This window comes from Scleropages formosus, chromosome 10 (genome assembly GCF_900964775.1).
Source record: "Scleropages formosus chromosome 10, fSclFor1.1, whole genome shotgun sequence".
Lineage (NCBI taxonomy): Eukaryota > Metazoa > Chordata > Actinopteri > Osteoglossiformes > Osteoglossidae > Scleropages > Scleropages formosus.
The window spans coordinates 6888922-6903137 of record NC_041815.1 but is presented as its reverse complement, the minus strand read 5'-3'; the positions used below and the strand labels follow the sequence as shown (position 1 = coordinate 6903137).

The 14216-nt window shown below is 40.1% G+C and overlaps 1 protein-coding gene across 1 annotated transcript in view; it reads left to right on the top strand.

Moving 5' to 3' along the window:
* The window catches only part of cntn5 (contactin 5), a 154658-nt gene that overhangs the window by 104110 nt on the left and 36332 nt on the right, over positions 1-14216 (top strand). The window contains exons 8-11 of the mRNA XM_018764086.2: positions 3104-3206; positions 7018-7199; positions 12016-12152; positions 12877-13006. Coding sequence (XP_018619602.2) covers positions 3104-3206; positions 7018-7199; positions 12016-12152; positions 12877-13006 — 552 coding nt within the window. The remainder of the gene's footprint in view (positions 1-3103; positions 3207-7017; positions 7200-12015; positions 12153-12876; positions 13007-14216) is intronic.

The following is a 14216-nucleotide window of genomic DNA, read 5'->3' as shown; positions in this document are numbered from 1 at the left end:
TTTATTCATTTATTTATTTTTCTATCATTCCAACAAATGATTTGCGTCATGGAAGACAGCTGTGTAAAGGTTTGTGCTGAACATTTCAGGGAAACCTTTGGTTAAAATCTACATAATTCATAACAAAAAGAATCTTCTTTCAGCTGTACTCAGATAGTCTGTAGGTAGCTGCATCTGAGAAATTGACGTGGACATGCAGAATATTAATGCGTGGTAAATCTGTACCTGCATGCATGCCAAAAATGAAAACGGCATCTTTTATGGCCCAGGCAATCTGGTGCTCTTGTGTTTAATGTGTTGTACTATACACCAAAATATTCCAATATATTTATTTCACACCATACACTATATAAATATATTCTGAGAAAAGCATCACGTGGTTTTGGATATGAAAGGAAGTATGCGTTATCTATTTATTTTTAAAAAAAAAATAATAATTCTGAATATATCATGTCAGGTGACAGTGGTTAGAGTCATCACTTTGCTATTGAAAGACTCAGACTTGACTCCCTTATCCTGCTGCACTACCCTTGAGTGGTAATTACTCCATAAAAAATTGCCCAGCTGTATAAATGTCTAAATAATTGTAAGTTAATGTACAAACCTCACTGAAGTCAGAAGAAAACCACAGTTAAACTACATAAGGATGTCATCACAATATATTTCTCTTCTGTGTACATTTTGCTCGGTTGTTAAATTCAAAGACAGCATCCAGCTGGCTCCTGTAGAAGTTCAGGGAGGAAATGTGCTTCCATACAGCCCCCGATTCCACGGGATGATTGATGAATGGTGTATGACAGATCCGACACATTTGGAATGTTTCTTTTTTTAATAAAGAACCACCATTTAGCAGGAAATCCGTCAGAACGGTCGCAGGCGTCCAAATCTGCTCTCTGCTGTATGGCTTTTGGCGGGCTTAGCCCAGATATACAAGCTGTCATTGTCAAGAGAAGGTACAGACCCTGAGGACAATTCAGATCACTGTGCCATCCTCCGAGAAACAGAGCATAGGTGGGTTAATAAGTCTTTCCCAAGTCACTATCCGAATTCGGGTTACATAATCAGTTTCCCTTCAGGGAACAACTGCCTATTTCTTATTTAACAGGATGTTATTACAACGTAGCACATTATCACGTATTCAGACTTACGGGCATACAAGCTTACACCTGGTAGATAGGCTTAGACATTTAGACTTTTAATAGCAGTTAGTCGAAATTAGATTGATGTCTTCTTGTTTTTTTTCCATGTTTCAAAACAAAGCATTGCCATTATTTGTACCAAAATGTAATCATAACATAAAAACACACTGTAACCTGTGATGCTCTGTCTTAGAACAGCAATCTAGTGGTTTTTTTCAAAAGTATCTAAAATGATTTGCGATGCCCCTAACAGTGAGTCAGTGTGTCTGTCACAATTTATTTTTTTCTAAAAGCTTGAAAGGAAATGTGTTTGAGGGCAACTGTTCCCCAAACAAAGTCTAATATGGATTTTGTTTCTATTCCCTTCAGTCATTAGAAAGCCGATGCAGATATTTTCAAGGCCCCTTGACAGATATAATTGCCAGCATTTTAAAAGCTTTAAAAAAGTGATGGATTTCATCTGTCATACCTTATTGTATCCTGTCAAGTTCAGTTAACCTCTAACCAACAAATACGTTTTTTTGTGATAATAGTAACAATGCAATAACATTATTAGTGCAGCAAACACTTATGTGGATATCATGTTAAATGTCACACAAAGTGAAATATCATCTCTTGACAAATATCTCAGAATAACTGAAGCACATAAAGCTCTCAGTTTTTCACCTGCATTTACATTTACATTTATTCATTTAGCAGACGCTTTTCTCCAAAGCGACGTACATCTCAGGGAAAATACTATTTGTGCATTACATTAGGAGAGACAAAGAAATAGTTGCAGACATGTGATTCTTAAGTAAATCTGGTTTGTTTCTTTCCTTGAAACAATAATGGTGCAAAGAAATAGAACAAATAGAATGAAAAGTTGTTTAAACTTGGCGCCTATTTTTTTTTTTTTTTTTTTTTGTTACTTCCAATAGTTTTTACTTTTTCTTGCATTCACTTCCACGCATTTATCTTTTTGCATGTAAACACATTCTGAAACCTAAATAAAACATTACAGGTAGACCACATTATTCTAACATAGTTTATCTCACTCATCTCTAATACAGGCAGTGACAGAATAACTAAAAAAGGAGTAGGTGGTGAAACAGATGTGAAATATTAACTGTAGCAGATATGAAAGTGTAAAAGTTGCCGTCAAGTGTCAAGTCAAAATGTCAAACATAATTTGTCTCAACACTGAACAATTCTAAGTGAACTATAGAAATTAACTTTCTTTTTACAAAATTAACTCTAAACGATATTTAAGTATAGTGTATGGTGGGTGTTACATTAAAAATGTTCAGCACCTACAGTAGCCCCAGTCCTCTTTCTCCAAAGTGGATCTTCAGTGATCCAACTTGACTAACCACACAAACAAACCACAGCAAATGTGTCAGGTTTACCCGTTGAGTTTTCTATCAGCAGAAGAGTTATTGCAGACATCAGGAGTTTCTCCGTTATAATCAGTGAGGGTGGTTTGTAATCTCTGTCCAATACCTTGCTCAAATGTTCAAGTACCTCCTGGGGCTTTAGCCTGTAGTTCTCATGTCTACCCAACATTCTTTCGTGTGTGTTGCACTCACATATACACAGACACACACACGGGCTGAAGCCACTTGTCCCAAGCAGTGTCGCGGCGAGCCCGTGTGTGTGTCTGGCCGCAGGCAGGAGGGGAGGGGACACACCCAGGATGGGACACCAGTCCATCACAAGGCACCCCGAGCAGGACTCAAACCCCAGACCCACCAGAGGGTGGGACCCGGCCAAACCCCCCGCTCTACCGCACCTCCTTGTGTTGCACTCTGTACTCCAGAATTAAAAAGTTTGGGACTCAGCCTTTATACATTCCCCACAAGTACAAGGGGGGTGTTGAGAATTCTCCAGATGTGAGAGATGGAGGTCCTTATCACTACGTGCAGAGGACTGACCCTTGTGCTTTCATTCTTGTGTTTTTCTGTTTTTGTTTCTGTTTTCTGCAGGTATAATGGGTGAATACGAGCCCAAAATTGAGGTGCACTTTCCCCAGACAGTGATGGCTGCCAAAGGATTGACTGTGCGGCTGGAGTGCTTTGCTTTGGGAAAGTAAGTAGACCGGCAAAATTTTCCATAAGTGCTCACCTGTGGAGACAACTCAAGAAGAATACACTTACACCAGTGTACAGTACACATGAACACACAGACATGTAGGTGGGCAATGGGTAGTGTAATGGTGAGAGCCATCAAAAGACCCGGGTTCAAATTTTTGCTTCTACTAAAGGAGGTACTCACCCTCAATTGCTCCAGATGTATAAGTTGATAAATAACTGCATGTTACGTAGAGTACTGACTTGACACCCACTATGGATAAATAATGGTTAATAATGTGTCCTGTGGGAATATTTACTGGTCATTCAGACTGTTATAAATGTGTTTTGTATATAATCCTCTTCATTTGTATGTCTGCATCCTTTCTGTGAGCTGATAAGGTGAGCTGTGTTATAAAACACACCCCTCTTCTTTCAGGGAGGGAAATGGGAATGTCAGCCTTTGAAAGCTGTGTATTCTAAAGTATAGTAAACAGTAGTCATTCTGTGTCAGATTAAGGCGGATGTTTTTGCTTTTGTGCAGGCTTTGCCAAGGTCTTCTGCAGGTTCAGACAGCAATTAACCTAACGGTTTCTCTCTGACAGCAAGATGAGAGAACATCGCTTGCATTTATCTAACATTAGTTCAATACAGCAAAGAACAGAAAGAGTTTGTGGTGTCTACGGCTGATCGCAAGTCTTTACTCATATTTATCCAGTTCATAATGTATAATGAGTATTTTACATGTTTCTTACAAATTCTTTCAAAGGCTAAAATATATGGTTTCCATGGGACGTTATTATACTTTCCTGAAAAGTAATTAACAATAGATAGCAATAATCATACACCATAAAATCACAGATTTTCACTTCTTGTTTTACAACATCATGAATGGAACTTTCCCTGTGTCGGGCATCAAGCTGATTAAAACAAAAACCTTTTCACTTATATAAACTTTTAATAGTATGAAAATTATGACCGAAATCATAAAGTGAGCACTCCTTTTACATACTTGCTTCTTTAAAATGCCTTTAGATATTTTGCAATTAAAATTGGACTGTACAACAGAATGCAATCTATCATTTATTTTCTCATCCAGCTCATGAGTTATTTAATAATAAATCATGATGGCGAATAACTAATAATTTATGGAACGGTAAAGATGTTGTTTACACTGTCGCCGAGTGAGATTCTTTGTAAGGGGAAAAAATCATTTAGAACCAATTATCCGTGTTTGAGTACCAGCTTTCCCCTTTGCCAATAGACACTGCACTGCATATTCATCCCTTTCCTTCATTAAATCTTGTCACACAAGAAGGTGCTGGTTGCTCAGAGAGCAGAATGGTTGCAGACTCTGCCCTGTTCTTTCTTTTCTAAATGAATTTGATCGTAATGGGCCCCGGTCCACAAGAGATGTACTGAAATCACCAAGTATTTTTATTCGACCTTCCTATACCCTTGCAAATGATTGTGTTAATGTGAAGTATTAGGACATGTCAGTGTCCGTGTATCGCATGTGTAAGAAGTTTAAATGTGTTTTTAAATGTGTTCTTGTTGACCAATGTGAATGACTTTGAATTACATTTACATTTATTCATTTAACTGACATTTTACTCCAGATTGCCTTACAATCATAAGCAACTTATTATGATTTATCCACTTATACAGATGGGTAATTTTTACTGGGGAAATTTAGGGTGAGTGCCTTACTTGAGGATGCTGTAGCTGGAGTGGGATTCAAACATGGACCCTTCAAGTCCAGAGGTTGCAGCTCTAGCTATTTCATTTGGAAAGTTCTTTGTGTGTGGGAGTAAATTTAACCAACTTTCTGGGTACATTTTAGAGGAAGTCATTTTGGGAACCATTTATCACATTAAAGTGTGAGTAAATGATAATGCCCTCACAATGATATGTAAATAAGAAGATTGTGTGTGAGAAAAAGCTGAAATCTCTCTCCCTGTTCTGAATACAGAAAGTAAGTCAAATCTTTCTCGTTCTGTTCCGCACAGACGTGCTTGTCATGGCTGTCACGTGTTTCCGAGTCATTTTCCTTTTATTCTTGGGCAGTGTCATCAAAGAGTTGTTGATATGTGAACAACAGAAGGTGGCTAATAGATTGTCAAGGCTGACTATAATGGTGCATGATAACAAGTATAGGAGTCTGAATGTATTACATTGTGATTTTCCAGTCACGCCAACAGTTGTGCCGACGAGTTTGACTGTGAAGCATTGTTCACTGCAATTGCTAAAAGAATATAAAATACAGCTCCACACTGACTGCAAAAGAATTATGCAAGGAAATCGGGCTTTCTTGGTGTTCTTGTACTGATGCCAGACATTGTCTTGGAGTTGTTGGAAAGTAGGACTTAACAGACTAATTATGGTGTTTGTTGTTGATGCTCTTCCATCTAATTGTATCACCAGCATCATATTGTGAAGAAAACTTGTATGGATGAATATTCTAGAAATTTTTTTGAACAAACCAGCTTTCTAGTTTAGAAGACAGCGGTGTGGAATGCTGTTGCCTTCATTTGTTAGTTAGATTTTTTTCAGCATTTTTTATAAGGTGAATCTGTGCCCACCGGTACAAGTAAGGGTTGTGCATTTGTGCTTTGTTGTTTTTGTGGTCTTTTGTGAAAAATATTTATTTGTTGCTGAAGGAGGAAATAGAATTTTGTGTATTTAGTAGCTTGGGTGTGTTTAGTCATTCGATTATAGGATTTAGGGCTTTGCCTGTGAACTCTAGACTGCACTCTTTTGTGATGAGAGGACACATTGCTCTGTCCTGAGAGCTTCTCCAAGTATGTTAATCAGACTAAATAATTAATTACATCCTTTAATTAGGTTTTGTGTCCACACTAACAGTGGTATATATAATCATGCTATGCATGGTTGCATTCGGAATTGCAGATGATAAAGGTTTTAGTTCTGAGCTCCATAGACACAACAACCACCAGAAGCCCACTCCAGACTCTGTAGGTTGTACGCAGCTTTGTTCGGAGACCTCTGTTGTATATGTAAAATGGATTAAGATTGTTTCCAGACATTGTAAAACCTGTACTTCGCTCCAGATCAATACAGCAGGGAGTTTTTAGCTAATGAGAAAGACCTAGATGTCACCACTTAGCGTAGTCAGAAGCATCGGACAAACATCACACTTGCCAGAGACACTGTATCTGCTCCACTCAGGCCATGTGCCTCATACTGTAATATGTTTGTGCGTTGAAGGATCTCCAGGAAACAGAGCACACATCAGCAGGATTTGTCACGATATTATTCTTTGGAGAAAAGCATGCTAAGGTACAAATAAGATTTGTTGTAACAGGCATTAGTGCCTGATTCCTCCCATGCTTTCTCCTCATTCAGATAATGTACGCGAAAGCTGTAATAGCAGAAGTTGAAGCCATTGCTTGAACACATGCCATGCTGTGTTGCACAGTCGGAGGTCCCTTTTATTCCTGTCTGCAGCAATAGAAATTCTTAATCACGATATCCCCCGGAGGGCCTGGTTCACTAGCATGCTCGCTCTGATCTCATTTTGTTATCCTGTCAAGGTGACATTAAGTACTATTTTTCATCACTGGGTGTCGATGTACTGCATGCCTCCTCCAAGTTAGCTCGCTGGCGGCTGATTTGAGGAAAACTTCAGTGGCTCACATACACAGGTCTGTAAGAAAAAAAAATCTTAAGTTTAATCTTTTTTTTTTTTTTCGTCTGCAAAAGTCAACAGCAGGATCTAATAAAGAGGCCTTGCTTTGGTTCCATTATTCTGTACACTGATTAAATGATATTATTCAGTGATTCTGCCCACCTACCCGTGTCCCATTCAGTCCAGTCCCCACCATCACCTGGAGGAAACTGAATGGCAATATCCCCAAGAAGGCCCGTCTACGCAAGTCCCAGGCTGTCCTGGAGATACCCAACATCCAGCTGGACGATTCCGGAAGCTACGAGTGCAAGGCTGAAAACTACAGGGGCGGGAATGCATTTCGGGGACAGCTGCAGGTCTACAGTGAGTGTCTTCAGTTCCATTGTTTCATTACCTTATTAGTTGGAGATTATTATGCTGTCATCCAAAATGTGTAGTCTTTGAGAGGGAAACTACCAAGTCTTTCATTTTGTAGTCTCCTTCCTCCATTCACCGTGTTAAAGGATCAGTGTCAGAGTCAGATCTCTGGAAGAAGATGTTACTTTTTTACAGATGTCATTGTTTAACCTCATCTTCTTTTTAGTGTTAGTTAGTTTGTCTGTTAGTGGGGCGCCTGGTTGCATTGTGGTTGGTGCAGCTGTCTTTGGCTCTGAAGGTTGCCAGTTTGATCCCCGCTTCTGGCTATAGTACCCTTGAGCAAGGTGCTTGCCCTGCAATTGCTCCAGTACCTTTGCCCAGCTGTGTGACTGGATACATAGTTGTGGGCCTGCAATGGCCTGGCATCCCATCCAGGGTGGGTCCACCCCTTGGGCCTTGTACCCAGTCTCTCTGGGATGTGGTTACTGAAATTGGTTAGTAGTTTGTTTGTTAGTTACGATATATAGGCTACCAACAACAGTTTACCAAACAGGATATTGTTACTACTACTTTGCAATGCCTTTGTTAATTGTTAATAGTTTTGAAGGACCTTGGTGTATAAGAATGAATTATACCTTAGGGTTGTCAGTCTTCAAACTTTGGCTATATCTATCTTTTTTCCCAGAGCAAGCCTACTTTGCTCATCTGATTCTGGTGTTTGGTGATAGCTCTCCTGCCTCTCCAACATGGCATTTGCTGGCTCTTATCTTAAAGGTTGCGTCACTCAGCTAGATTAAGGTTCCATTTTGCCACGAGACGTTGCCTGCATTCAGAGACAAATGATTGTCGACCTGTCTTGGTTACAAATTATGTTCTGCAGGTTAAATGCACCAGTAAACATTATTGATTATCTTGCTGGTGTCTGGTATACCCGTTGAAAATAGTTATATTTTTAAATTATTACTAATTACTGCTTATTCCACTTGATGTAAACATAATGCTATGAAGTGGTTTTTTTTTCCCCACTTATATTTACTAGAAATATTTGGATTTGATGTTGGTATGCAGCGTTACATTTAAAAACCATTTAAAAAATGGTCAAATAAACTTTTTCACTTTATATTTGTTGTATTTTCCAAATGTGGAAGGTTCTCACAATACATTCCCCAGTTTTGCCCAACTAAAAAGCCCTATCTGCTTTTTTCTAAGTTGGTACAGTAAATAAATGTAAACAGCCTTCATGGGTACACGCGTTTATCGATTTAATCTCATTCCAGCAAGGGTCTGACTCAGTTTTTCAGTCATGGCTAACAAATCCACACATATGTTAATTCTTTGTTGCTTCAGCAACATTCTGATTTCTCTCCAGCAGACACTAATGAGATTTGTTGTGCTGGTAAATACAAAATAGCACTTTCTGAAATCTGTTTGTCAGGGTTAACCACACCGTGGTAAAGTTGAATCCATGACTATAAAACCGCATATACTGCCTCAGTTAATTTTCCTCCTGCAGTTTTAGTGAATCATGTCAGATTCTTGTGTTTGCTATTGCTTTCATTAGGACAGATTCTGCTTGATGGATTCATTGATTTCATTCCTCTTTGGACTGATTGATCAACGCAGCAGTTGCCTAATTTTATCTGTCTTATTTGCAGTTTTATTATAAGTGTTTACTTCAGTCTAAAACTCTATTTCTGATGTGTCTGTCTGTGTGGTCTCTATCATGTTAACATAATTAAATTATTATGTAATAATTCTTTTAAGGTTAACTGGGGGATCTTTTGGGAGTGTAGTGAAATTAATGGTTATATTTTTGCATCACAGCTAAAATGCATCTTTATTTAGCCATCAAAGTGTGCCGAAGGATGTGCAGTTTAAAGTTTTATTACAGACGTTTTTTTTTTTTTATGAGCATTGCTTGAGAGAAGCAAATTGATAAGAGTAGTGGAGAAAGATGATGTAAAGCTGTAAGTCAGGACAAAGAAGGCATATTCACATGCATTGAACAAATTGGAGGCATTGATTAAAAGTTACATGCTCAAAGACAATTGAGATTGACAGTTTAAATGAAAGGATTTGAAGGATGACTTTTCCGATAAATATGAGAAGTGTAATAGTTTTACTGTTCCCGTCACTGAACTGTGTAATATGATGGAGTTGATTTATTTACATGTATATGAACAGTACTAGAACCCTTTCTAAGAACAGCATAATTCCCAGATCTGTGCAGATCGTTGTGCAAAGTGCACTACGTTTGCTGCACTGCAACATTCTCGTGGAAACACAGATAACCAGCATCTCCGCTGGGAAGTCTTGCGGATCCCTGCATGTTGCATGAAACTAAGCTGTGGGGAAGAGTTTAACATGCTGAAGATTAAGCAGGCCCAGCAACAGCTGTGAGCCAAAGATAAAAAAAATAAAAATAAAATAGCTATATTCCATGACAGCAACATCATGAAGGCATTTTATTGTGTCATGCCAGGACAGACTTTTTCTTTAGGGCCACTGCCGAGTTTAACCTCGGGCTCCTTGGCCTCTTAAATCTGAGGCCTTCCTTCCATTACTCATAGCGTTTGGAGTCTTCAGTCTGACGGCTCTTTTTCGAACCGCTCGCTTGTAGTTTGCCTGAGAGATTACAGTGAGCGAAGTCCATGTTAGAATGACAGTTCACACAAGGCCGACCTGTGGAGATTTAATTCAGCGTAAGCTTCTGAGAAATGACTCTCTTCTCTGTCTGACGTGGGAAAAGGATAATTTGGTGGGATTGCCGTGGTTCACTAGCAGCGATATCTGCCGACACCAGTGCTCCTTACCGTAAAGTACCTGGGCTCTGGTGGGGGAGGTGCCATGCTCGGGGAGACAGGCTGTCGTGTTACCTGGCTGTAAGTCAGGAAAGCACTGTCTTTGTTAAAGGTCACTGCAGCTATTACCTGTCCTCCCCCCCGAACCTCGGATCATTAAATAACACACAAAATTCACCAGGGCCTCTATGGACACATGGAAGTTGTCTCTGTTCTCCCGTGAAGTTATTAGTCATCTGAAGCTCTGTTTTGATCCCAGCTGGTGTTTCCATGAGGGAAAAAGCCCATATCCATTCCCTTCCAAGATTGCGATGTCAAGAAATGAAGGAGTTGCCCTGCGTTTTCTTCGCGTGCCAGCTGCATTGTGAAAAAGGCCGTCGGAGGATGCGTTTTTAATTGGCTTAAATCCACCTTGTTAATAATTGCTAGACCATGTAGTTCTTTAGTCTTCTGTGTTGCAAAATGTAACCTCTGTGAATTGACAATTTCAATCAAATGGAAGCTGCAGGGCTTTCACTCCTATTAAGACTTTATTGCTTGTCCGTCCATCATCTTATCACAGTGAGACATCCCAGTTCTTAATTCAAACATGCTGAGGACATTTATTACATCATTGTTCGTTCACAGAATGTAATGACAAGAGTTTGATATCTGAGATTTCCCAACATTCAGAGAAGACAAGGACCCGGATATGAATCCCTTATCCTGAGGGTACTTATCCTCAACTGCTAGAGTAAAAAGTACTTACCTGTTTCAATAGGATAATTTTTACATTTTTAAGTGGAGAGACACCCACTGAAATTATAAAATTTTTACTTTACCAGGATTTACAATTAGTACCCCTGGTTTGACTGACATGGCATTTCTTCACATGTACAAGAAACAAATTTGGATTTTTTTGTGCCGCACAACAACTGAATGGCAGAGCACGTTATAAATTTGGACTTATTCTTTTAACAGGCACTTACCTTCAAACTGACATGCAATGATCATTATGTAGTATTTAGCTGACACTGTTACCCATGGAGGGGGGTGTGGTGGTGCTGTGGTGCAGCGGTGCAGCGGTGCAGTGGGCTTGGTCAGGTCCCCCTCTTTGGCAGGTCTGGGGTTCGAGTCCTGCATGGGGTGCCTTGCAATAGACTGGTCTCTGGTCTGAGGTGTGTCCCCTCCTCATCCAGCTTTGCACCCTGTGCTTCCAGGTTAGGCTCAGGTTTGCTGCAACCCTCCTTGGGAGAAGCAGCTTCAACCTGTGTGTGTGTGTGTGTGTGTGTGTGTATGTGCATTGCCCGTGGTGACTTAAACTGGAAGCTACACTGCATGCAAGTGTTTACAATCATTCAACCATCTATATGTAAGATGTAACGCAACATATATAGTTCTCAACCTCCATGCTTGCTAGTTTCACCTGTCATAATCCCAGTAATTATGGCCTAAGGCATAATTACTCATGTCCCCTGTTTGGACTATCTAAACAGTGTTCCCTTGTACAGTGAGTATGAATTCACTTTAATTGTTTCATTTCTTTTGTCTCTGTGCTAAAGGTTGAATTAATGCTTGAATATTGAGTATTATATGTATGTCTGTTTTTTTTTTCTTTTTTGTGAGCATTTATTGAGTGCACGACACATAAAGGCTATGAAAGAGTTGAATGAGCACAGGCAAACAATAATACATTATAGAGTAATTAATGGAAGTAAACTGCTTTGCTATGTTGGGTTATGATAATTAATAATTGAAGTAACTGTGTCCATTTTAATGAAATGTTACAATAAATGGGTGTCCATTGTGCTCTGGAACATCTCAAAACTATTCACCATTGAAACTAACGGTATCTAAGAACATTTATGACAGTTCACCTCACAAAGGGTTTTTCAGACATGCATTACCTTCATGCAGTTCTTGTGGTTTTGTACATTATAAACCAAATGCAATATACTGTTGTATAAATGTTTTTTAAAGATGTGCGTTCACATGGTCATATGAGTGTGAATGTGTGTGACCTTGGCACTTCCCCCATCCAGCTTACCCACAGTGGACCAGTGTGATTAACGACACGCGGCTGGACAGCGGAGAGGAGCTGCAGTGGGAGTGCAAGGCAACAGGAAGGCCACGGCCCTTGTACCGCTGGCTTCGCAACGGCACCCCTTTGTTCCCGCAGGTACACGGACATGTCTTTGAAGCACGTCACCTTATTCCTCCATCTCCTCGCAGAGGACTCCAGTTACATGCAGTTTGCACATCCTCTGAGAGGAAATTAAAGCCTAATTAAACAGATTTATACTGATTTCAACAGGGGGTTTGAAGCCTGTAAGGTTGTAAAAAAGTTTTTTCTTTTTTTTTCTCTGCTTATTTCATGCTTAGATGTATGTAGCTGCAGCCCTTATCGTTTGTGTCCAGCAAGGTGACCTTAATGAAGTTTGTACTTTAGTGTAATATCATTAAAAGAAGCAGAATGTTAGTTTGTGCTTTATGTGGTTTGTTTATATATAGTGATTTTTTATTTTTTTTACATTGTGCTATTTTAAATGTGGGGGGCATGGTGGCGCAGCGGGTTGGGCCTGTGCCTGCTCTCTGGTGGGTCTGGGGTTTGAGTCCCGCTTGGGGTGCCCTGTGATGGACTGGCATCCCGTCCTGGGTGTGTCCCCTCCCCCTCCAGCCTTGCGCCCTGTGTTGCCGGGTTAGGCTCCGGTTTGCCGTGACCCCACTCGGGACAAACGGTGTGTGTGTGTGTGTGTGTGTGTGTGTGTGTGTGTGTGTATTTTAAATGTGTAACAGACATATGATCTTGATCATTAATATGATCAGCATTATGAGCCTTTTGTGAATATGATAAAGAGCTCAACAGCAGTCATTTTTGCAGTCAGTCCCCTTTTTCGCTACAGAGCAGGGTGGAGATGGTGAATGGGGAGCTCATCATCCGGGCTGTGCGGCCGACGGACTCTGGGATGTACCAGTGCGTCGCTGAGAACAAGTATGGAGCCATCTACTCCAGTGCAGAGCTCAGGATCTTGGGTAAATGCGTCTCATCTTGAGTCACCTGAAACCACCACATGACCTTGCAGGGGATTTACAGAACATCCAGATGCTGCTTTATGAACTTTTCCCTCCAATTCAGACCTCCATTTTATTTTTGTGAGCTGGCATGCATTGTGGAGTGAAGCAGTTCAGACACAGTGGAGAAGCAACTATCCAAGATTTCAGGATCTGTTTTTAGAGTGGGAATCCAGCTTACAATCTGTTCTATCTAGTAAAAAATTGAACAGATTAATCAAATACTGCAGACATTTTACTATTTGCGTATTTATTTATTTGAAAACCGTTCAACCAAACAGAAAGCCTTGATTTCCGTTCACTTGTCTTGGACAGATTTTTTTGCTTTGTGAATATAAACACATGGAACTGATGCAGCAGGAACACAATAAGTAACCTGACCGTCTGTGGAGGAAAAAACGCACGAAATCTATTGAGTGAACCTCCACAGACCCATGGGAGGTCAGAAGGTTCAAAGGAATGAACCTCTTGGTCAAATTTAAAATATATTTGTATGAGCTGCTGTCTTGTGTGGCAACAAGTGAAGAGTGAAATAGCCTCTGTGAGGATGCGGCGGAAGTATTTCAGTGTCAAAACAACCATGATGCATTTTGCAGGCTCTGTGCCAGTTCTGTAAAGTCATCTCTTAGTTTCCTTTCTGTCATATTTTCTTGCATGTGTCTCACAAACTGCACAAAAGTGATCTAATCAAAGGTGCCCAATTTGATTAAAAACATGAAATGTTCATATTTTAAAATTCATGGCTCCCGAAGCTTCTCCTCAGTTTGCAAATGAGATTTAATTTGATGGGGTAATTTTGAAGGTATCGTTGTGTCTTTGCCATGAGCTCATGGCAAAGTCTTCTAGGCTCAATGTTAAGGTGTTGTTTTGGGAACACCGAAGCCCTCGAGCTTCCTGGCATTCAGCCTTGACCGACGCACTGAGCGAAATGTTTCTTTTCTACGGCTGAGGAAGAGAATTTTGGACGTGATTAATTCAGTTGTAAACCTTGCTCCCCGCAAAGAAAACCTGCTCCGTCACCCCACCTTTTTCCACATACTCCCAGGTGCGTATTATCTTGGCAGATTACATGGTTAATAGACCAAGTAGTGAGTGGGGGCTGATCCCATGATCCACTTCCACACTGCGGAAATAATAAAGAAGGGAAATTGAGGGTATTCTGAATGTCGAG